Source organism: Chlorocebus sabaeus, chromosome 26, assembly GCF_047675955.1.
Source record: "Chlorocebus sabaeus isolate Y175 chromosome 26, mChlSab1.0.hap1, whole genome shotgun sequence".
NCBI lineage: Eukaryota > Metazoa > Chordata > Mammalia > Primates > Cercopithecidae > Chlorocebus > Chlorocebus sabaeus.
Window position 1 is genome coordinate 47,836,386 of NC_132929.1, and position 25,800 is coordinate 47,862,185.

Below are 25,800 nucleotides of genomic sequence, written 5' to 3' on the forward strand. Positions count from 1 at the left end.
TTATAAACCCCCTTCGAGTGGTTCAGACGTAAACCAAAGTCTGACAACCACCGCTCTACTTATTATGCATGCATTTAAATTTCTGTGAAATTACATTTTACTATGTCTTAAGAAATTATTCTATAATGATAACAGCAAATGCAAAGAGTCATAAAAATTGCCAGATTTTTATGTTTAGATAAAAATTATGTTTAGATTATACTGTACCTTAGTAAGTCATGGAAAAGACCCCAGGCTCTCAACCATCACCAAACCATTTGCAAACTATATACACAAAAAAGCTTGACATTGCTGAGTTCTGAATGCCTAGAATAGTTTGTTCATTCTGCTTTTTCCTTTTCCACCATAGAATGTTTTTTACAAGGAATTTAGAAAAACCACATAGCACAGATTAATAAAATGTAGAAACAGAAACATAAATTTCATCAAAGAAATATTCATTTAAATGTCAAATGCATTACATTTTGATAAACTAAGTTTTATCAAAATGTAATGCATTTGACATTTAAATGAATGGAGATACGAAATATGGACTTGGAGATACAAAATATGAATGTGTGATGTACTACTCCTATTTTCATATATGCCACTTCTGATTCTGCCCAAGGCTACAATGTCAACAGCCAATCAGAAGCTTTACCTGTTACTTAACCTGTGATTGCAACACAACTTTTATTACTACATAAAGTCATTTAGGGCCATTTTGAGAGGTAGGCTTGCAATAGACACTTCACCAAATAAGTTATATGGATGGCAAATAAGCATGAGAAAGCATGTTCAACATTACCGGCTATTACAGAAATTCAGTCAAGACCGCAATGAGATACTACTACACACATATTAGAATGGCTAAAATAATCAACAAAAATTGACAATGCCAAGTTGCTGCTGAGGATGCAGAGGAACTAGAACACTCATACAGTGCTGGTGGAAATGCAAAATGGTAGAGCAACTCTGGAAGACAATCTAACAAAAAGTAAAACATTCACAGAAAGTTAAACACACTCTTAACAATATGACCCAGCAATACCACTCCTGGCTGTTTACTATAGAGAAATACAAATTTATATACAGATAGACATCAAGGCACAAACATTAACATCAGCTGACAGTCAAAGCTTGAAAACAACCAAATGTCCATCAACAAATGAAGGATTTAACAAACTGTGATTCATCTACATAACGGAGTATTATTCAGAAGTAAAATAAACTGCCATATTTTAACAACTTGGATGAATTTCAAAGATACAACACTGAATGAGAGAAATCAGTCTCAAAACTTTACATGTGGTGGTTCACATGTGCAATCCCAGCAATTTGGGAGGCCAAGGAGGGAGAACTGCTTGAAGTCAGGAGTTTGAGACCATCCTGGGCAACATAGGGAGAACTCATCTCTACAAAAAGTTTTTAAAAATTAGACCTGCATGGTGGCACATGCCGGTAATCTCAGCTAATCTGGAGGCTGAGGTGGGAAGATTACTTATTGAGCCTGGAAGGTTGAGGCAGCAGTGAGCTGTGACTGTACCACTGCACTCCAGCCAGGGTGACAGCCTGAAACCCGGGTCTCAAAAAAATAAAAAACTTTACATACTATAGGACTCTATTTATATGACATTCTCAAAAACAAAAACAGCAGCAATGGAGAGCAGACAAGTGATTCCCATGAGTCAGGAAAGTATGGCAGGGCAGAGGGTATGAAGATAAGGAGTATCAGAAGAGTTTTACGGAGTAATGAAACTATTCTGTATCAAAATTGTACACAGATGGTTATAAAATTTAATGTTTTAAAATTCATAGAATTTTAATATAAGATTACTTATTTCAAAAAACTTAACTCCTCAAAACAGTCATTCAAAATAGAAGGCATAAAAAACACAATTTCAGATATACAAAGTTGAAAATATTCATCACAAGCTAACCTGCACTAAAAGAAACATTAAAGAAGTCCTTTGAGCAGAAGGAAAATGGTATCATATTAAAACATGGATCTATATAAGGAAAGAAGAACAGTAGAAATGGTTGCCCCATGAGTAAATACAAAAAATATTTTTTAGTACTTAAATCTTTTGAAAAGATCATTGAGAGTGAGATTAGCAAAAATGGCAGAGTAAGGACCTCTAAACATCCTCTCCTTCATAAAAGGCACAAGAATGCTGACAAAAATTGTCAAACTCAAATTTTTAAGAACTCTGGAAATTGACCAAAGGATTGCAAGAACCCTTGGCAGTGGCATTTAATCAAGAAAAAACAGCTGAGTCTTGGTTAGGAAAATCAGGCATTTTAACTTGTGCTATTACTACTCCTTTCTCTCTAGCTGCACACTGAAGAGAAAAACCAACATCCTACAATGATGAGGGTTTTTTTTAAAGACACCCAAGAAGCCACTTCAACAGGGATGGAACTCATCCAAACTCCAGTTCCCCAAGAAAATCATCACAATTTGACTTATCTGACATTTCCCTGGAAAAACTCACAGAGTTCTCTCTTTGTGTGTATCTCTTAGTGTGTATGTTTTGTTTTGTTTCGTTTTTTGTTTTTTTTGAGACAAGATCTCACTCTGTCGCCTGGAGTGCAGTGGTGCTATAATGGCTCACTACAGCCTCCACCTCCAGGACTTAAGCAATCCTCCCACCTCAGCTTCCTGAGTAGCTGGGACTACACACAGCCATGCACCACCACACCCAGCTAATTTTTGTATTCTTCTGTAGAGATGGCGGGCGGAGGGGAGTCTCCCCATGTTGTCCAGGCTGGTCTTGAATTCCTGGGCTCAAGCCATCCACTTACCTCCGCCTCCCAAAGTGCTGGGATTATAGGCATGAGCCATGGTGCCTGCCCCCACCCTACTATTTTTTGCAACAGGGTCTCACTCTGTCAACCCAGACTGGAGCGCAGTGGTGCCATAAGGACTTTCTTGACCTTACTTGGAAATCACTTGCTGAAAACAGCCTCTTCACACTCCCCGCTGCACCCATCCACCATCACTATGTGTGTTTGTCAAAAACAATCAGAAGCAATTGTTTAAACACTGTAACTGCTTAAGGTGGCAATAACAGAATGGGGCAAAAAAAAACAAAAACAAAAACAAAAAAACACCAAACAACTTAAAAGGAAAAGCTGGTGAATAATATGTACAAAGGGGACTTTGAAAACATCTGAAATATTCATGGGCATATGGAAGGCCATGAGCACGCACAGCACTGCACATGCCCAGGATATGTCCATGCGCACAAAACACAGGAGACCTGTGTTTTGAACTTGAGGTTCTCTGTAAGCAGGAAGCAAAAGGTAACGCAGAGTTGATAACCGCTTGGCTGAGTACTGAAGGGGTGAACCAACAAGCACATAGAACCTCACAGTAAAGACTGGAAGCCTTAACTTCAAGGCATTTAAGGAAATCCAAGTCTAATCATAACTAACCACCATAACTGAGTACAGTTTTTGATGATCTCATGCACAAAAATATAACAGACTTTACAAAATTAGTTCAGAGAAGTCATAAAACAAGCAAACAACAGTAAAATAAAAACAGCCACAAACCTTGGGAAAATCTCATTTTGCGATGCAACATTATTATTATTTAAAAATGTCTAGTTTTCACCAAAAAATTAAGAGATATGCAAAAAAATACAAAAGTATGGGCATGGGAAAATGAAAAACAGCAATAAGCAGCAACCGTTCCTGATAAAGCCCAAACGTTGGACTTACTAGGCAAAGGCTATCAGCTTTTTTTTTTTTTTTTTTTTCTTTTTTTCTGAGACAGGGTCTCACTCTATCACTCAGGCTGGAGTGCAGAGGCACCATCACAGCTTGGTGGAGCCTCAACCTCCTGAGCTCAAGCAATTCTCTGATCTCAGCCTCCCAACTCAGCTTCCTCAGTAGCTGGGACTATAGGTGCACACCAACGTATCCAGCTAATTTTTTTTCCATTTTTTTGTAGAGACAGGGTCTACACCCACATTGCCTAGACTGGTCCTGAACTCCTGGGCTCAAGTGATCCACTCTCCTTGGCCTCCCAAAGTGCTGGGATTACAGGCATGAGCCACCACACCTGGCCAAAATACAGAATTCTTAAATGCAGAAAAAATATCCACCAAGAAAGACCATGTTCTGGGCCATAAGTCTCAATAAACTTAAAAGAGTTCAAGCTATACAACAGTGTTATTTAACCTGGCCAAAATACAGAATTCTTAAATGCACAAAAAATATCCATCACGAAAGACCATGTTCTAGGCCACACGTCTCAATAACTTTAAAAGAGTTCAAGTTATACAACACAGTGTTATCTAACCACAAAAGAATTAAATTATAAATCAAGAACAGGGGACAGAATCTCAGAGGGCAGGATTGGGGTACAGCAAGATGTGGAACAGATCCACAGATCCACTGACTGCTCCCCCACACACAAAAGTACACCAATTTAACAACTACACACACAAAAAAAGCACCTTCATGAGAACCAAAAATCAGTGGGGTAAAAGGAAACAGCCATCTTAGACTAAAATGGAAGCCATGTACTGAGAATGGCAGAGTCACAAAGAAGGGGCCCATGCCCATCACTGCACAATCAACCAGATCGGCCCAAGATTGATACCATGTGTATTATGATGTGAGGGAAACAAGAGTCTCTCCTCTTTAATCCCTTATTGTTTTGACCTTTGTTACAGCAACCTAATGTTTGTACAAAAGGGCTTTCACTTCTTACTTCATTTCTGCATTGAACGTTTTATAGCATATATAATTAGTTTAATAACTTAAAATATATACATAATCTATATATGTTTACTTACCTATAAGTAAAAATACAGATAGAAGTAGAGATATGTATTTATATATAGGGAGAGTGAAATCCAAATTTATCTATATAGTCTATACAGAGGTTAGATAGATATAACGTGCAGTGGGCCAAAGATAAAGACTTCAGATTTTGGTTTTCTGATACATCAAAATATTTCAAATTATTTATACCTTCCTGAAAATTAAATTCACAAATCTTTATTGAGAATTGGTTATGTGAAAGAAACTAAAGTGACACATATGTCATTGTTTTAGAAAGTATTATATTCACTCATGAGCAGCAAATTAATTTCAACAAAACAATACCATCCATACTTTTCAAGTAATACTATTAATCTAAGGTTCACTGATTTGAAGTTTCGTTTGTACTTAATTTGGTAAAATCTGTTTTGCTTTATAGCTGTAAACAAACTTTAAGGAAAAAAATTTAAATACAGTTGTATATTTGTACATTTTTCAGTGTCTTTAAAATTTTTGTTTATATATATTTATAATAAAATAATTAGGTTTCAAAAAAAAAAAAAACAGATAGGATTTAAATATTTACGAACTAAACACAAATCTAAGCAACCCATGGTTCAAAGAAGAAATCAGACCAGGCACAGTGGCTCATGCTTGTAATCCTGGCACTTTGGAAGGCCGAGGTGGGTGGATTATCTGAGGTCAGGAGTTCAAGACCAGCCTGGCCAACATGGAGAAACCCCATCTCTACTAAAGACACAAAAATTAGCTGGGCCTGGTAGCACACACCTATAGTCCCAGCTACTCAAGAGGCTGAGACAGGAGAATCGCTTGATCCCGGCAAGTGGAGGTTGCAGTGAGCTGAGATCGTGCCACTGCACTCCAGCCCAGGCAACAGAGCAAGATTCTGTCTCAAAAAACAAAGGGGGGCGGGTAGGGGGGATCTGTCTCTGCTGTTCTGCGTCCTCCACCTTGGGAGTCCCTGGTGACTTTGTCACAGCCTCCGTTGCCCTGTGATCTCCAGATCCTGGGAGATGCACAGCTAAGATACCAGGACATCCTGGAAGCTGGGAAATGACCCTGAACCTGCAGCAGCAACCTGGTCTCTCCATCACCCTAGGCTTGTGGACTACCAATCATAACCTCATCCACCTGCATGGACACATTAGTATGTCAGAACATAGCCCTGACTGGGCCATCTAGCTCCAAACGGTCATCCAACTAGGAGCCTTGGACAATGGCCACTAGGAACTAGCTGGGAACCTGTAGATAGGCCTCCAGGAAGATCTGACTGCTGTTTTTTCCAAAACAGTGGGCCCTGTCAGCAGGAGGCAGTTAAAATCGGTCTTCATCCTTATCCTTATCCTTATTCTAATGGCACTTAGATGCACGTTTTTAGAGGGGAGAATAAGACAGCCAAGTTAACAAAAGGTTCCAGAAGAATCTCTAACCAACCCGCACACTAGGAAGACAGGGTGAAGACTTGTGAAGTCTACGCCATTTGCAGGGGGGAGGAGCCTGGCCTCTCCTGTTTCTGTGTGAAGACCTGGGATCAAATCAGTGAGGTGGACAGGCTATTAGCAGGACTTCATCTCACTTTGCTGAGTTGTTTTTCTTTTTCATTCAATAATTTTACTCCTCACCCTTCTATGTGTCTTCGAGCCTAATCTTTCCTGGTCATGTGACAAGAAACCAGTATTTTCCGTTTTTTTGAGATGGAGTCTTACTCTGTATGGAGTCTTACTCTGTTGCCCAGGCTGGAGTGCAATGGCATGATATTGGCTCACTGCAATCTCTGCCTCTCGAAGAACCCAGTATTTTCTACAACAATATTTTATACATTTCTTTCTATACTGATTATATAATTATGGCTTTACAGCAGGAAACAAAAAAATAAAGAATAAGTCACAAAAAAAGAAATCAAAAGGGAAATTATCAAATGTTTTAAACTAAATAAAAATGAAAACACAATATATCAGAATTTGTGGGATAGCAGTACAAGCAGTACCTAGGAAAGAATATACAGCACTAAATAAATATATTAGAAAAGAAAAATGATCTAAAATTAATGACCTCAGAGATCATACTAAAAACTTTAAAAGCCTGTAATTCTAGCACTTTGGGATGCCAAAGCAGGTGGATCACTTGAGCCTGCGAGCTCAAGACCAGCCTAGGCAACATGGTAAAACTCTGTCTCTACAAAAAATACAAAAATAAGGCAGGCGTGGTGGTATATGCCTGTAATACCACCTACTTGGGAAGGTGAGGTGGGAGAATTGCTTAAGCTAGGGAGGTCAAGGCTCCCATTTATTTGCAGGGTTTTACGGCTACAGCATATTCTTCACTCACTGCACACATGACAGACACATCTTCACCTGCATTGTATTTTCCTTGTATTTATTTGCCTACTTCACCTTCTGGCAGTTTAAGATCCTCAGGAACTTCATCGGTTTCTGTCGGCAGGGGAAGGCAACTATCTTGAATGCGTATCAGTTGATAATCATGTGTCTGAATATTTGGAACACCCATGTTGTGAACAGAAGGACAAATATCTTTTTTTTTTTTTTTTTTTTTGCCCATGAAAATAGCAATTCCAACAAGGTGAACCTTGGCTCGACCATGTTTTCCAGTTTTGGAAGTTGACATCTTCACTATTTTGCATGGTTGTCCTTTGAACACCATGAAGTCACTTTTGCGCAAGGTCGAGCACTGCATAGGGTAAGTGATGGAAGCCCCAGCATCTCCGGTAGTTAAATCAGTTTCGTACACCATGGTGAGCTGGGGAGATGGTAGTTTTTCCGTGGGAACTTTCAGCAGGCAAAGAGTGCCTTTCACCTGCATACCAGCACGGGTCCCCTACAGCTGCAGAGCCAGCGGCAGCGGTGGTAGCTGCAGCAGTTCCCAATAAGGGAATATTATATAAAACTTTATGACAATAAATACGGTAACTTAGATTAAGCAAATTTCTTGAAAGATACAAACTACCAAAGCTTACAAAAAAAAAAAAAAAGGTAATATGAATAACTCTATATCTACTTTAAAAATTGAAGCCTTGTTTAAAATTCTCCCACAAAAAATACCAGGTCCAGATGGCTTCATTAATGAATTCCAACACTGACAGTAAAAAAAAAAAAAAAAATCAGTTCTACACAACTCTTCCAAAAATATGAGGAGAAAAGACTTCCCAGTTCATCCTATGAGACTTGATAGTTCTATCAATGCAAAAGATAGAATGCAAAAAAAAAAAAAAAAAAAGACATTAAAGAAAACAGTGTTAAGGCATGATGGTGCATGCCTGTAATCTCAACTACTTGGAAGGCTGAAGCAGGAGAATCACTGAAGTCCAGGAGATTGAGACCAGCCTGGGCAACACAGTGGGATCCACTCTCAAAAAAAATTTTTTTAATGAGAAAGAAAACAATGTCCCTCATGATGTAATTCACATTAACAAAGTTAAAAAGAAAAATCACCTCAGTAAGACACAGAAATAACACGTGACAGAATGAATTTTTACATCCATTCCTGAAAAAAGATCTAAACAAGCTTTACATCCATTCCTGAAAAAAGATCTAAACAAGCTAGGAATAGAAGGGATCAAGCTCAATTTGATACAGAATTTACACAAAACCAACAGCTATCATTATAACTTAATGGCTAAAGACTAAATGCTTTCCCCTAAGATTAGAAAAGAGACAAGGACGTTGCTTTCAACCACCTCTATTCAACATTATACTGGAGTAGCCAGTGAAATCAAGCAAGAAAAAAAAAAAAAAAAGACATGCAAACTGGAAAGGAAGAAAAACTTTTTATTTACAGACATGACTGACTATATGAAAAACCCAATGGAATCTATAAAAAAGTTGGTGTGGGGGTGGGCAGGTGCAGTGGCTCATTCCTGTTATCCCAGCACTTTAGGAGGCCAAGACAGGAGGATCACTTGAGCTCAGGAGCTCAGGAGTTCAGGACCAGTCAGCCTAGGCAACATAGTGAGACCTCGTCGCTACTAAAAATAAAAAAAAAAAGTAGCCCAGCATAGCGACACAGGCCAATAAGGCAAGCTACTCAGGAGGCTAAGGAGGGAGGATCACTCGAGCCTGGAGATTGCAGCTGCAGTGAGCTATGATGACATCGCTACACTCCAGCCTAGGCAATAGAGGGTGACCTTGTCTCAAAAAAAAAAAAAAAAAAAGGTTAATGGCACTAATATTTAAGTCTAGCCAGGTTGCAGAACATAAGATCAACATGTAACTATCAACTGTATATCTATATACTAGCAACAAACAATTGAAAATTGTAGAACATCATTTATAATAACATCCTCAAAAATACTGAGAGATAAATCTTACCAAAGATGTAAAAGATCTATACACTAATAACTATAAAATACTGCCAAGAGAAATTAAAGAACTTAATACAAAGTTAAACACATACTTATCATCTGATCTAGTCATTCCATTCCTAGACAATTACTGAAGAGAAAAAAATGTATGTCTATATAAACTTGAATGTAATAGCCAAAAATTAAAAACAACCCATATATCCATCAATAAGTGAATAGATTTTAAAAATTGCGATATCCAATGGAATACTATTACCTTAGCAACAAAAAGGAATGTATTATTGACACATGCTACAACATGGATAAATCTCAAAATAATTATACCAAGTGGGAGAAGCCAAATATAAAAGGGTACATACTATGTGGTTCCATGTACATAAAATGGTAGAAAAAGCAAACTAATCTACAGTAACAGAAAGAACTTAACTGGTTTCCCATATACGGGTGGGCTGAGAGGAGTGTGAATGAGGGATTACAAAGAGGTATGAAGAAACTTTGGGGATAATGGATAAACATATCCATTATCTTTGGGGATAACTGATAAACATATTCAGTATCTTGACTGTGGTGGTTTCATGGGTATATACACGTCAAAGTTTATCACGTTGTACACTTTAAATATACACAGTTTACTGTATTTCAATTATACCTACAAAATACCTTTTAAAAAGACAACTAAGTAATATTAACGTTTCCTTTCAGGTCTAAAACCAACACTATATTCCCTTTCCTTTTTTTTTATAAATTGGCAAGCAAAAATTGCATATATTTATGGTGTATAACATGATGTTTTCATATGTCTGCAATGTAGAATGGCAAAATCAAGCTACTTAATTTATGCATTACCTCACAATACTTATCATTTTTTGTAATGAGACTAGTTAAAATCTATTCTTAGAAATTCTCAAGTATAGGCTGGGGGCAGTGGCTCATGCCTATAATCCCAGCACTTTGTGAGGCCAAGGCAGGTGGATCACCTGAGGCTGGGAGTTCAAGACCAGCCTGACCAACATGGAGAAATCCTGTCTCTACCAAAAATACAAAATTAGCCAGGTGTGGTGGCACATGCCTGTAATCCCAGCTACTTGGGAGGCTGAGGCAGAAGAATCCCTTGAACCCAGGAGGCTGAGGTTGCGGTGAGCCGAGATCGCACCATCACGCGCCAGCCTGGCAACAAGAGCGAAATTCTGTCTCAAAAGAAAAAAAAGAAATAAATAAATAAATTTTCTTTTTTTTTTTTTTTTTGAGATGGAGTCTCACTCTGTCACCCAGGCTGGAGTGCAGTGGCCGGATCTCGGCTCACTGTAAGCTCCGTCTCTCGGGTTTACGCCATTCTCCTGCCTCCGCCTCCCGAGTAGCTGGGACTACAGGCGCCCACCACCTAGCCTGGCTAGTTTTTTGTATTTTATTTTTTAGTGGAGACGGGGTTTCGCTGTGTTAAGCAGGATGGTCTCGATCTGCTGACCTCGTGATCCACCCGTCTCGGCCTCCCAGAGTGCTGGGATTACAGGTGTGAGCCACCGCGCCCGGCCTGAAATTTTCAAGTATATAATGTATTGTTACTTACTACAGTCATCATGATGTACAACAGATCTCTTGACCTTATTCCTCCTATATAACTAAAAAATTTGTGTCCTTTGACCAATATCTCTCCAATCCTCCCAGCCTTTAGTAACTACCACTTTGCTCTTTGTTTCTATGCATTCAGCTTTTCAGATTCCACAAATAAGTGAGATTGTGGAGTACTTGTCCTTCTGTATTATCTTTCCTTTGGACATTGGATGGTATTACTTGTAAAACATTCCACAGCTAAACATTTTTTTCCATATTCTCTACATTATTACAAGTTTCGATGCTAGGCACAGCTGTTAAGCTTGCAGAAATACAAATACATCAGCAAAAATATTCTCACCAACCATCACAATGCAGTTACAGACAGGACCTGCCTCTGCTTTCTCCCCTTACAGGGGGATATACAATGACTACAGTCATCTCTTTCTTTGCATCATTAATGACCCAAAGACACTCACTTAAAAAAAAAATTACCACTGTCACACTCCTCAATCTTCCACACCACCTTTTTTGTTTTCCCATCCTCCAGTTCCTCTTGGTTACTAAAAATAATGTCTACACTTCTATTTAGTTTTACTCCATCTTCTCACATCTATCAAATATTTTTTAAAGATATGTTTAAGAATAAGAACAGTATTTTTCTTTCTTTTTTTTTAAATTGCTGCTCCTTGTGGAGCAGGGCTACCCTGCAGGCAGTGTGCCCAGAGTAGCAAGAACAGTATTTCTATAGCTTCTCAGCCTTCTGGCTAAGATCAAGTGTAGTTTTATTTTTATCAGTTTAATATCTGGAATGTCTTCTATCCAAAGACAATTTTGTTTGTTTTGTTTTGTTTTTGAGACGGAGTTTCGCTCTTGTTGCTCAGACTACAGTGCAATGGCATGATCTCGACTCACCACAACCTCTGCCTCCCGGGTTCAAACAATTCTCCTGCCTCAGCCTCCCGAATAGCTAAGATTACAGGCATGCACCACTATGCCTGGCTAATTTTTTTTGTATTTTCAGTAGAGACAGGTTTCTGCATGTTGGTCAGGCTGGTCTGGAACTCCTGACCTCAGGCGATCCACCTACCTCGGCCTCCCAAAGTGCTGGGATTACAGGCACGAGCCACTGCGCCCAGCTCTAAATGAGTTTTTGAAGCAGGGAGATGGAATAGGATCTTGCTTGATCTACTCCACACATTGATCTGGTATTGCAATACCTCCAGGAATGGTGCACCCCCCCACCTCAAAGGAAAAAAATTAAAATTAAAATCAAAAACAAGATTTCTATATATTTACCTCAAGTACTGGTCCAGCTCCAAGAATAATCTGTTCTACTCCACTGACAAATCCTTTCTGACTGAGAGCAGTAAGGTGGTGAATAAGAAAGTTTGTGCTTTGAGTCTTCCCAGAACCACTCTCTCCCGAAATCACGATGCACTGATTCTTTTTGCGCTGAAGCATGGCATGATAAGCTACATCAGCCACAGCATAAATGTGGGGCTCAAGTTTTCCCAGTTGGTGGTTATCATACATTTTGACATATTTGGGGTTATAAATAGGAAGAAACTTGAATGGGTTAATAACTATTAGAATACTGCCAACATAGGTATAAATTTTTTCATGCTTAAAGCGATTTCGTAGGTTTTCTAAGAGAGTTTTCTCATTCAAATCAGGTAAACTACATAAATCATCAAAGTCTTTCTGTTGAGGCTGTGGAAGAAAACCCCGTTCCATCATCCTGCGACGTTCTTCTGTTACCCGTAGCCATGACTGCAGGCTACCATAATGGATTGATCCATCAAGGTTTTTCTCTCTCAGAAGAAAGCGGTAGTCCTCTCCGCTTAAGCGATTTTCCAGAGCCATTCGGGGCCACAACATCATTCGCTGAACTGGACAGTCTGTTGGATTGAGAATCCATTCTTCTCCACCAAATTCCTTTACCTCCGCTAGAACATAACATTTTGTTTTGTCAAGATGAAGTTTGTTTATAAGAGACTCAATCACCTCAGCAGCTGTGGAGTTTTTTCTGGCAGGAATAGGACAGTAGATTGTCCCTTCTGAAATAGTCCCAGGATAGATCCGTAATGTATGTTCATTATCTTCAAAGCGTCGTCTTCCTCCATCATTTATATTCATATTGGATCCTGTCCCATCAGCATGGATAGTATATGTTCAAAGTCGTGCAAACCATTTTCTTGGTAAAATAACTGTAACATAAAAGATGCAAAATATTTAGAAGTAAATATGCATTGCTTTCTGATGTTCAAGAAAGAAAAGCTTAACAAGCATGTTGATTACATCTTCTAAAACACAAAATACTAACTTGTATCTTAGCACAGCAACAGTTTCATTGAGACCACATAATATTAAGTTTCACTGTCCAAATTTAGGCACTTTCTAAAAATACATATATTTCAAAAAAACATATATTTCAATGTTTTATTACACAAAAATCCAAAGAGTACAAAGAAAAATGTTTCCCCTGCTGTCTCAAATGTTTGTAAGGAAATTGTGATTAGAACCAAGTTCTTTCCTTATACTTAACAAAGACTGGATTAAGACAGAATAATCATGCAAATCTAATTGCCCTGTACCCAAAATTTCTTAAGGACAAAGCAAAAACAAGAAAGAATTCCAACAATGGAGCAAACATTTTGTAAAATTTATTAAAAACAGTAAGAAGATGGATAAACAGAGAAATTACATAAAACCAAGAAAATGATGAGAGAAACCAACTAAAGAGATAGACATATATTTTCAAGGAATTCTAGGCTCTGACTCTCTCCCTCCCACAAGGTGGGAAGGAGAAGGGAGTTTGGCAAGAGCAATAAAAGAATCCTTCCCCCGACTTGCTGAGTAAATTTAACAAAATTATACAACTAGGCACCACTACAAATTTTATTCAGCTTCCCTTTGTCCTTCAATGCTACCACTATATCTTTTTACCTAACCTTATTTATTGCATTCCTTACAAGTATTCTGCATTTTCTTCCCATCTTCTCAAACCTCATATACAGTATATCACACTTCTAGAAGAATGATTTCAACTTTTATACCTCACTGAGAAAATAGTGATTTCCTTCAAATGGCTTCTCCAACTCAAAATTTATTCCTATCTTTACCTCATCTATCTTATTCCATTCCTGTCTTCTACTGAGAAAATATGCCCCACACACTTTCCAGGGCTGATAAAACCTATTTCTTATCATCTTCATTAGTTAGTCATATGCCCCCCAAAAAAACCACTCTCATGTGTCATCAATATTTCCCTTATTTATTTCATCCTTTAACATATAAGGATGATGTGCTATTAAAAAAATAAGAAGAAGAAATACTTTCAGTTACTTCCCTTTTTTTGTTTTTTGTTTTGTTTTGTTTTTTTGAGACAGGGTCTTGTTCTGTCGCCTAGGCTAGAGTACAGCGACGTGATCTTGACTCACTGCACCCTCCATCTCCCTGGCTCAGGTGATCCTCTCACCTCAACCTGGCTGGGACTACAGGTGTGCACCACCTTGCCTGGCTAAATTTTTGTATTTTTAGTAGAGACGGGGTTTCAACATGTTGCCCAGGGTACTCTCTATCCTCTCATACTACTATGTATTTGTCAGTCTTCTAATCAAGAAACTATTTTTTCCCTTTTGCCAAGATGGTCTTTCAAACACAGAGATTAATACAGAACATACAAAAAAACCCCAGCCATATAGGCCAGGTGGTGGCTCATACCTGTAATCTCAGCACTTTGGGAGGCCAAGGCGGGCGGATCACCTGAGGTCAGCAGCTCGAGATCAGCCTGGCCAACATGGTGAAACCCTGTCTCTACTAAAAATACAAAATTAGCCAGGCAAGGTGGCACATCCCTGTAATCCCTGTTACCCAGAGGCCTGAGGCAGGAGAATCACTTGATCCTGGGAGGCAGAGGTTACAGTGAGCTAAGGTCGCACCCCTGCACTCCAGCTTGGGTGACAGAGTGAGACTCTGTCTCAAAAAAAAGAAATTAAAAAATAAACTAGTTAGGAAAGGATAAACATTTCACTGTGGTACTGGTTCAATTGCTAATCTGAGTTGAAGTGAAGAAAATTAACAGTCCTATCTCATAGCATACTAAAAATAGATTCCATCTATGGATTTGTACCTATCAATCTGTTCTGGGCTCTATATTCTATTCCATAGGTCTATTTTTCCACCCCGAACCTCTGTTAATTACTACAGCCCTATAATAAATTTTGGTATCTGAAGGGCACATTACCTTAATGTGTTGTTCTTTACAAATTTTACATTGGCTATTTACTCTACCATAAAAATGTTTAAGTTCACATGTTTACTATCATGAATAAAAACCTTTTCAGATTTTAATACTGCACTGATTTTACAGATTAATATTGGACAGAACTGACATCTTATTGACTCTTCTCATTCGTGAACACCACGCTGTTGGCTTTTAAAAATTACAACTATATTTTTCACTTCTAAAGTTTTTGTCATTTTCAAATCCACCTGATCTTTTTTCTGCCAATTTACATTCCGAAATTATTTATACTTAAGGGCTATTACTCCTTTTCTTTTTGAAAATCCTGAGTATGTAATTTAATATTTTTCAGACTAATATTGAAACGTCATCCAGACTGAACTGCTCTTCTGGTTGTTTATTTCCTATCTTCCTTAGCATGAGATGACTTTGTATGTTTGAGAATTTAGCTTTACAAATGAACTTTTGATGGAACTTCTTTTGTTTTTCATACAAATACTTACTGAGAACCTGTTTACTACTTTTTTAAGAGAACCACAGTATCATGAATATATTTTTTAACTAAAAATTTTTGGTATTAAATGATCAATTGATATTCAAATTTCCTCAGTTATCTCATAAATATTTTTCTTACAGATAGTCTAGATGAAGATTCTGCTCTACAATAACAGTGAGGATATACTCTGAGTTACCAGGTTCCTAGTTGTATAGCTATGTTTAGTTTCCTGAATCCCTAAGTATTTGCTTCATATAAGCTATGGCATCTGGCAGCAGTCAGCAGCAAATCTTCTTACAGCCAGAGAGGCTGTGACCTGTACCACTCCAGAAGATGTGCTAAGTCAAGGGGTCCCCAACCACTGGGCCATGGACCAGCGCCAGTCCATGGCCTGTCAGGAATTGGGCCGCACAGCAGAAGATGAGCAGCAAGCGAGTGAGCATTACTGCCTGGGCTCTGCCTCCTGTCAGATAGTCAGCAGCATTAGATTGTCATAGAAGCATAAGCACTATTGTGAACTGCACATGCAAGGGATCTAGATTGCATGCTCCTTATGAGAATCTAACTAATGCCTGATGACCTAATACCTGATGATCTGAGGCAGACTAGTTTCATCCCGAAACCATCCCCTACTACCCCATCTGTGGAAAAACTGTCATCTATGAAACCAGTCCCTGGTGCCAAAAAGGTTAAAGACCACTGTACTAAGTAACTACAATCTAATCCCTAAAGTTGTATAATATGGCAGACCTGGAAGTAAACTCAGAAACATCTTTTTTAACAGAGGAGTCCTATCTTGGTCCACTGTTTCCAACAATAAGCCCAACTCTAATTACACTTCCCTATTACTTCAAAGCAGCCAAAACCTCACCTGCTCCTTCCTGAAACACAGAAATGTTTACGTTTTTTGAGCCCTAGTTTTGTCAATTTGGTTTTATCTTTGTTATTTTATCAATTACTGCTTTGTTTTTTTGGTTTTCGTTTTACAAAAAGGAGGGTTTGTCTCAAAATACCACTCAGAAATCCATCTTGATCACGAGCCAGTCCTTGCTAAAATACTTCAAAAATCTGTATTTGCAAATGGGAGACATGAGCTTTCATTAAAATCATCCGGGGAACTTTTTCAAAACATGTATCACCGGCCAGGCATGGTGGCTCATGTCTGTAATCCCAGCACTTTGGGAGGCCCAGGCGGGTGGATCACGAGGTCAGGAGATCAGGACCATCCTGGTTAACATGGTGAAACCCCATCTCTACGGACAATACAAAAATTAGCCGGGCGTGGTGGCAGGCACTTGTAGTCCCAGCTACTCGGGAGGTTGAGGCAGGAGAATGGCATGAACCCGGGAGGCGGAGCTTGCAGTGAGCCAAGATCACGCCACTGCGCTCCAGCCTGGGCGACAAGAGTGACACTCTATCTCTAAATAAATAAATAAATAAATATTTTTTTAAAATGTACATTACCAGGCTCAACAATAGTTATGAGTTGAGGAAATGTCGGTAATTCTGTTATTGCTGATCCAGAAAATAGTATTTGAAAATCACTGTATTCCCAAGTGTTTGGGAACTCACACTTTCTACTCCCTTACCACTCTTCCCACATAGCAAGCTACCTGACAATGCTCTGGAAAAGTCACAAAATTCCAGAGTTGGTAAACCAAAGGTCTTTCCTCATTCTTCATTTTAACACACCACACTATGGCATGACTAAAACAGCCGATTTCTAGTTCCTGAAAGTGTCCTCACATAGTTATTTTTCTTGTAGTCTTCCTGATAGTCTTGCTCTTTTTCTTATTCACTCCTACAGCTCCTTTTCCATTAACTCATTTTATTTTGTTGTTGTTTTGTTTTTGTATTTGTTTTTGTTTTATAGAGCCAGGGTCTATCTCTGTCATGCAGGTTGGAGTACAGTGGCACAATCATGGCTCACTGCAGCCTCAACCTTCTGGGCTCAAGTGATCCTCCTGCCTCAGTCTCCTGAGTAGTTGTGACTATAAGTGCATGCCACCAAAGGCAGCAGCCGCCCATCAACAGCAGCCACTGCCATGACACCAGCTGCAGTGCGGGAGGTGCAGCCAGAACTGCATGCTCCACGGAGGCAGCAGAAGCCAGGAAGAGGTGTGAGCCCCGCCACCTTCTGAGTTGACAGGGCAGGAGTTTCGCGCTCCCTGGGTGCAGCTGTGGCCACCCATCCAGGTGCGCTGCAGACCTGGGCATCACTGTGCTCTTGCGGGATGGGAGTAGGCAGGAGCCCCACCCTCCCACGCACAGCTGCAGCCGCCCAACCTGCAGCTGCAGACCCAGGCACCTCTGCACTCTCAGAGGCCTGGGAAGGCCCCCCGCCCAGCCCCTGCAGGTTCAGAAGTGTTTGCTCCCACTGCCTGGCCTCTCCTCACTCCCAGCACCCACTCCAATCTCAGAGCAAGGTTGGGTCCGAGCCTGGGCACTGTCACAGTGTGGTCAAGTGTGCGCACGCTCCAGATAGCACTGATACATCAGTCCCCTACCACCTCGGCCCCCTCTAAACTTTGGGCACCTACAAACGCTAGAGGGAGGCCAAGGGGGTACTGAGGGCAGTTCAGTGCTGGCCTGTAGGCGCCCCCTGTCACAAACAGCCTGGGCACCATGAACAGCTGCAGGAGGTAGACAGGCTCCTGGACAAAAGGAGGCAGGTCCCTGGTGAAACCCCACCTTCAAGCCAGGGAAGGCCTGAAGCCTGGGGACAAGGCTTTCCATTGGCACCTGATGACCAGAGTGGGAACTTGTGGTGCTTTCTCCAGGCCCACCCATGGTTGTCCATGAACCAATGAGTACACACTTCCTCCCTGCTGAGACCTATAAAAACCCAAACTCAGCCAGACTTGAGGAGACAACCACCTGCCATTTGCAGAGAAAAGGTGCCCACCCCAGGGTCTCCTCTCTGCCGAGAGCTGAGATGACGGGACAACCAGCTACAGGGAGAAGCTACCCACCCCGGGGTCTCCTCTGCTGAGAGCGGAAGAGTTATGCAACAACCAACTGCAGAGAGGAGCTACCCACTCCATGGTCTCTACTCTGCTGAGAGCTGAACACTCATCAGGATACCCTGGTTGCAGAGAGGAGCTACCCACTGCAAGTCTCCTCTGAGCTGCTCTAGCACTCAATAAAGCTCCTCTTCGCCTTGCTCACCTTCCACTTCTCCGCATACCTCATTCTTCCTGGGTGCAGAACAAGAACTCAGGACCTGCCGAATGGCAGGGCTAAAAGAACCATAACACGAACAGGGCTGAAATACGCCCCTTGTTCATCGCATTGTAGACAACAGGAGAGAAGAGAGAAGGAGAAAAGAGCTGAGGACCTTCATGGAGCCCAGATCTGGGGGCTCCCTGAGCCAAGGCTGTGACATCTTCCTTGAGGCTCTGCGGTTCCTGGCATCTCCAAGCTTCCGAAGACCACTGCATTCCCCAGTGCCAGCAATGGAAGCTGCTTATGGTACGTCTAGTCCAGCCACAGCCTTGCAGGGAAGCCAGCGCCTGTGCCTGCACCCGGAGCTGCCTGCCCCACTGCAGCCAGCATGCTCGGTTGTGTACAGTGGCCAAACTCCTCGCTCACTCACACAACCCTCACCACTCCATGCCTGGCTCACCTTTGGTAGGTGTGGGATCCAGGCTGGTAGTGCAAGCCAAAGACAGCCTGCCATTCAGAGTGAGCAGAACAAGCCCAGCAGACCCAAGAAAAACTCAGGCAAAGGTGCCACTGGCCACAGATGTTTCCAGCCAGAAAAGTATCATCCCAAGAAGTATCACCCTATAGCAAGATGGAATGCTGCCCAGGCTGGTCCACAAAGCCAAAAATTTTTGTATAAAAATTTTTACTATATGCTCCTTTACAGGAAAATTTTGCTGATGGTTGTTCTAGGGTAGCCACTAAAAAATATTTTTTTTAGGCTGGGCCTGGTGGCTCACGCCTGTAATCTCAGCACTTTGGGAGGCTAAGGCAGGCGGATCACTTAAGGTCAGGAGTTTGAGACCAGCCTGGTCAACATGGTGAAACCCTGTCCCCACTAAAAAGTACAAAAAAAATTAGCCAGGCAGGGTGGTGCGTGTCTGTAATCCCAACTATTCGGGAGGCTGAGGCAGGACAATCGCTTGAACTCAGGAGGCACAGGTTGCAGTGAGCCAAGATCACACCACTGCATTCTAGCCTGGGCAACTGAGCGCAAGTCCATCTCAAAAAAAAAAAAAAAAAAAAAAAAAAAAAAAAAAAAATTTTAAGTATAACTTTCCATGTGGCACAGATACACCTAGGAATACTATGCAGTCATAAAAAAGAATGAGATAACATTCCTTTATAGCGACATGGATGGACCTGGAGGCCACTATCCTAACTAATGCAAGAACAGAAAACCTAACTCTGCACTTCTAAATGGGAGCTAAAAACTGAGTACACATGAACACAAAGAAGGGACCAATAGACACCAGAGCCTACTTGAGGGTGAAGGGTGGGAGGAAGGCGAGGATCAAAAAACTACCAATCGGGTACTATGCTTATTATCTGGGTAACAAAATAATCTGTACACCAAACCCCTGCAACTCACAATTTATCTAAAGAACCAACCTGTACATGTACTCTTGAAACTAAAAGTTATAAATAAATAAGTGTAACTTTCCAGAATAATGAGTTCAAAAGAAAGCAAGAAAGGAGAAGGGAAAAAAAGTCAGAATAGGTGGATCAAATAGAAAACAAATAGTAAAGTTTTAAGCTAAATACAACAGTAATTATATTATATTTACATGTAAATGCTCCAGTTAAAAAACAAAGATGGTCAGATCAAATTTTTAAAATTCAACTATCTGCTATTTTCAGTAGACACACATCTATAACATGAGGATGCAGAATCAGAAAGTTTTGTTTTTTTTTTTAAGGAGAAGAAATACCATACAAACACTAGCCAAAAGAAAGCTGGTATAATTAAAAAAAAAAAAAAAAAAAAAGTTGGTATAATACATCAAAATAACATCAAGCAAAACAAGAAAAGAAAATTGAATTAAATATTTCTTAAGGGATTTTTTTAGCCCTTCCATACTATTATTTTAGGCTTAGGCCTGAGACAAAGGTCTCTGGATATCGCTGGTGTTCTTGAAAAGAAGTACAAAACAGAAAAAGATTACGGAAGTTAAGGAGGAAGCCACAGAGTGGCAAGTAAGTAGTTAGCAGATGTTGATCAAATCTGCTACAAAGAAAGCAGGAGTAGGGCCGGGCGCAGTGGCTCACGCCTGTAATCTCAGCACTTTGGGGGGCCGAGGCGGGAGAATACAAGGTCAGGAGTTCAAGACCAGCCTGGCCAAGATGGTGAAACCCCGTCTCTACTAAAAATACAAAAATTAGCCGGGCGTGGTAGCACGTGCCTGTAGCCCCAGCTGCTCAGGAGGCTGAGGCAGGAGAATAGCTTGAATCCGGGAGGCGGAGGTTGCAGTGAGTGGAGATCATGCCACTGCACTCCAGCCTGGAGACAGAGCGAGACTCTGTCTCAAAAAAAAAAAAAAAAAAAGAAAGCAGGAGTATTGCGAGTGAAATGTTTATTAGTTAAGGGGCTTGGGAACACAACTCTATGACTATAAATAGGATCAAGCAAGGAAGCCGAAACTAAAAACTGAAGAAAAAGAGAAAGAAGGTCTAACTGGTAAGCCAAAGTTCCTTGGTAAGCAAGACTAAATGAGATTAAGGTCAAAGGTGGACAGATGTCTCTCAGAAAGGAAAAAAAAAAAAAAAAAGACACTATTTTACTGAAAGAATTAAAAAAAAATTGCAGAGAAACAGAATTTGAGATAAGATGTGACAAGAGTGCATATCAGTTAATCATTACTACATAGAATACAGAAGCCCAAGTCTTACCTATAGCGGATCAATGTCAAGTAAAAACAAAAGTGGGTGCTGACAGAAAACACATTTTGTACTATTTCAGTTGAAGAAAATGTAATGGAAGAAATAAATTATCAAGCTGGGCACAGTAGTACATGCCTATAGTCATAGCTATTCAAAAAGTTGAGATGGGAGGATTGCTTGAGCACAGGAGTTCACCACCAGCCCGGGCAATATTTAAGACACCATCTCTAAATAAACAAAATGTTAATAGTTGGCAGGCCACATGTAGAATAAAAACCTCTCACCTTACACAAAAATCAACTCAAAACGGATCAAGGACTTAAATCTAAGACCTGAATAAAAATTCTACAAGATAATGTCAGAAAAACGTTTCCAGGCTTTGGCTTAGGCAAAGACTTTATGATCAAGAACCCAAAAGCAAATGCAACAAAAACAAAGACGAACAGATGGGACTTAATTAAACTAAAAAGCCTCTGCACAGAAAAAGAAACAATCAGCAAACAGACAACCCACAGAGTGGAAGAAAATCTTCACAATGTATATATCCAATAAAGGACTAATATCCAGAAACTACAAGGAACTCAAACAAATTAGCAAGAAAAACAAACAATCTCATCAAAAAGTAGGCTAAGGACATGAATAGACAATTCTCAAAAGAAGATATACAAAAGGTCAATAAATATGAAAAAATGCTCAACATCATTAATGATGAGGGAAATGCAAAACAAAATAACAACGTGATACCACCCTACTCCTGCAAGAATGGCCAAAAAATAATAATAATAATAATCAAAAAAATAATAGATGTTGGCAGCGATGTGGTGAAAAGAGAATACACTTTTACACTGCTGGTGGGAATGTAAAATAGTACAACCACTATAAAAAAACAGCATGGAGATTCCTTAAAGAATTAAAAGTAGGCCAGGTGCAGTGGCTCACGCCTATAATCCCAGCACTTTGGGAAGCCAAGGCGGGTGGATCACTTGAGGTCAGGAGTTCGAGACCAGCCTGACCAACATGGCGAAACCCCATCCCTACTAAAAGTATGAAAAATTAGCTGCGCATGGTGGCACGTGCCTGTAGCCCCAACTACTCAGGAGACTGAGGCACGAGAATCACTTGAATCCAGGAGGCAAAGTTTACAGTGAGCCCAAATCATGCCACTGCACTCCAGCCTAGGCAACAGAGTATCACCCAGTTGCCACTACTGAGTATCTACCCGGAGAAAAAGAAGTCATTTATGCAAAAAAAAGATACTCCCACAGGCATGTTTATGGCAGCACAATTCACAACTGCAAAAATATAGAACCAGCCCAACTGCCCATCAATCAATGAGTGGATAAAAAAATTGTGGTCAATATACACCATGGAATACTACTCAGCCATAAAAAGAAACAAAATAATGGCATTCACAGTGACCTGGATGGAAATGGAGATCATCATTCTAAGTGAAGTAACTCAGGAACGGAAAACCAAACATCGTATGTTCTCACTCATAAGCAGGAGCTAAGCTATCAGGATTCAAAGACCTAAGAATGACACGATGAACTTTGGGGACTTGGGGGAAAGGGTGGGAGGTGGGTGAGGGATAACAAATGGGGTATAGTGTATACTCCTCAGGCGATAGCTGCACCAAAATCTCAGAAATCACCACTAAAGAACTTAGCCAGGCGCAGTGGCTCACGCCTGTTAATCCCAGTACTTTGGGAGGCCAAGGCAAGCCAATCACTTGAGGTCAGGAGTTCAAGACCAGCCTGGTCAACACGGCAAAACCCCGTCTCTACTAAAAATACAAAAATGGCTGGGCACAGTGGCTCACACCTGTAATCCCAGCACTTTGGGAGGCTGAGGCGGACAGATCACCTGAGGTCAGGAGTTCAGGACCAGCCTGGCCAACATGGCGAAACCCTGTCTTTACTAAAAGTACAAAAATTAGCCGGGCATGGTGGGTGCTTGTAATCCCAGCTACTCAGGAGGCTGAGGCAGGAGAATCGCTTGAACCTGAGAGGCGGAGGTTGCAGTGAGCCAAGATTGTACCTCTGTACTCCAGCCTGGGCGACAAGAGCAAGACTCTGTTTCAGGGGAAAAAAAAAAAAAAAAATTAGCTGGGTGTGGTGGCACATGCCTGTAATCTCAGCTATTTAGGAGGCTGAGGCAGAATTACTTGAACCTGGGAGGTGGAGGTTGCAGTGAGCAGAGATCACACCACTGAACTCCAGTCTTGATGACAGAGTGAGATTCCATCTCAAAAATAAAAATTAAAAATAAAAAAAACTTACTTATGCAACCAAGCATCACTTGTTCCCCAAAAACCTATGAAAACAAAAAATAAAACAAAACGTGAATTATTGTATGACACACTAGTATATGTGTATCAGCTTAGCCTGACCAGAAAGTACTCTGACAACTTTTATACATATAACATTTATACATATAAATGACAGCTGACTGTAAGAATAAAACAATACACGTAAAGAACTAAGCACATTATTGGCATTTATATAGCAATCAGACAATGCTGTACCTTTTATATAGAAAATTATTTAATATTCTTTTTATTCTCTATCTCAATGAAGACACTTCAAAAGTATATGCTAACAGTATACACTAACGTGGTAAGAAAGTTGCTGTGGTTCAGCAGGGTGTGGTTCAGAATAGGCCAGCTTATGATGTTATTCATTGGACTGAGTTAGAAGGGACTAATTATAGAGGAAAACTGTGGTGAAGAAAGAAAACAGGGAATAAAGACTTTCCTTTAAACTAGAAGTTCAGTTAAAGAAATAAAAAAGTACCTAAAGATTTTTAATGCAGTGTTCTGTGCAGTATTCTGCAGTGTTAATAAAATTTAGTTTTCAAAAAACATAATGTTGTTTTTGCTTTTTTATCAAATCCCCAAGACTATTTTATTTTATTTTTTTTTAAAAGTGTCCTTTCTCTTTATGCGTGCTTTATCATAGGTCTCTACTGATAAATGTTAGTAAGAAAGATCATACATTGTTGGCCAGGCGTGATGGCTCATGCCTGTAATCCCAGCACTTTGGTAAGTCAAGGCAGATGGATCGCTTGAGGTCAGGAGTTTAAGACCAGCCTGGCCAACATGGTGAAACCCCATCTCTACTAAAAAAAAAAAAAAAAAAAAAAATACAGGCCGGGCGTGGTGGCTCATGCCTGCAATCTCAACACTTTGGGAGGCCGAGGCAGGCATCTCACAAGGTCAGGAGTTTGAGACCAGGCTGGACAACATGGTGAAACTCAGTCTCTACTAAAAATACAAAACAAAAAATTAGCCGGGCATGGTGGCATGCGCCTGTAATCCCAGCTACTCAGGAGGCCGAGGCAGGAGAATCGCTTGAACCTGGAAGTCAGAGGTTGCAGTGAGCCAAGACTGAGCCACTGTACTCCACCCTGGGTGACAGAGTGAGATTCTGTCCAAAAAAAAAAAAGAAAAGAGCATATATTGTCATCCAGTAGCAAGAAAAGTAGAACTGGGCTGGGCATGGTGGATCACGCACTTTGGGAGGCCAAGGCAGGCGGATCACAAGGTCAGGGGATCAAGACCATCCTGGCAAACACGGTGAAACCCCGTCTCTACTAAAAATACAAAAAAAAAAAAAATTAGCCGGGCATGGTGGCGGGCGCCTGTAGTCCCAGCTTCTCGGGAGGCTGAGGAAGGAGAATGACATGAACCCGGGAGGCGGCAGAGCTTGCAGTGAGCGGAGATCGCGCCACTGCACTCCAGCCTGGGCGACAGAGCGAGACTCTCCCTCAAAAAAAAAAAAAAAAGAAAAGTAGAACTGAATCAAGCAAATGTATTACGCATTTAAAAAGTAAAAAAGAAAAAAAAATTGAATTTTAATGTTGAAAAAATAACTCAAACCAAAGGTCTCATAGTACATACAGAAAACACTATAATATCAAAGGCAAGATCTATTTGAGAAAACATTACTGATTTGCGTATGGCTATAAGTATTACTGGGGAGAGTTATTAAACATTTTGAATTTTAGATAAATAACTATGGGAACTTGTGTTCATGACCTAATATTTCTTCATTCTTTAGTGCTTACAATTAGAGTGTTCCACAAATAAATATAGTCACTACCATACAAATGTTTAATCACATATATAAACATATATGCAACTTATTTCGATACATAAACATTTAGATATGTAAACTTTGCAAACTATGTATTTAGAAGTAAATTTGCTTTTTAAAAGCCCCCAAATACTCTTTTTACAAACCCATTTCCTCCTCTTCCTAGGCACACAACTAGACTTTATTTCCCAATCTTCCCTGGGGTTACATGTGGACATATGATCAAGTCCTAGGTAAATGGTATGTGGGGCAGAGATTACGTACATTCTCTCCAGGCTGAGCCAAAAACAACCTCTAAAAGCATCTGCCTTTCCTAGTCTGCTATAAGAATGGAGACAACCTGGGGAAAAGCTCAAAGGCCCTAAGGGACACAGAGCCACTAGGGCGAAGGAGTCTTGGTCCCAAAGGACCACACACAGAAGAGCGTCTACCATCACCCCACCTGCTCCAT

The 25,800-nt window shown here is 40.3% G+C and overlaps 1 protein-coding gene and 2 pseudogenes across 15 annotated transcripts in view; 1 reads left to right on the forward strand and 2 right to left on the reverse strand.

The window, feature by feature from the left end:
• MYO9A (myosin IXA) overlaps window positions 1–25,800 on the reverse strand; it is a 308,489-nt gene that overhangs the window by 223,964 nt on the left and 58,725 nt on the right. For 14 of the 15 annotated variants that reach the window (XM_008016030.3, XM_038010113.2, XM_008016029.3 and 11 more), the window contains one exon: window positions 11,945–12,855. In XM_008016030.3, coding sequence (XP_008014221.3) covers window positions 11,945–12,784 — 840 coding nt within the window. In that variant the 5' untranslated portion in view covers window positions 12,785–12,855. Of the gene's footprint in view, window positions 1–11,944; window positions 12,856–23,534; window positions 23,569–25,800 lie in introns of all 15 variants that reach the window. The other variant, XM_038010115.2, reaches the window with a different exon arrangement.
• On the reverse strand, window positions 6,107–7,976 carry LOC140710391 (eukaryotic translation initiation factor 5A-2 pseudogene; annotated as a pseudogene).
• On the forward strand, window positions 11,393–11,570 carry LOC119628243 (U2 spliceosomal RNA; annotated as a pseudogene).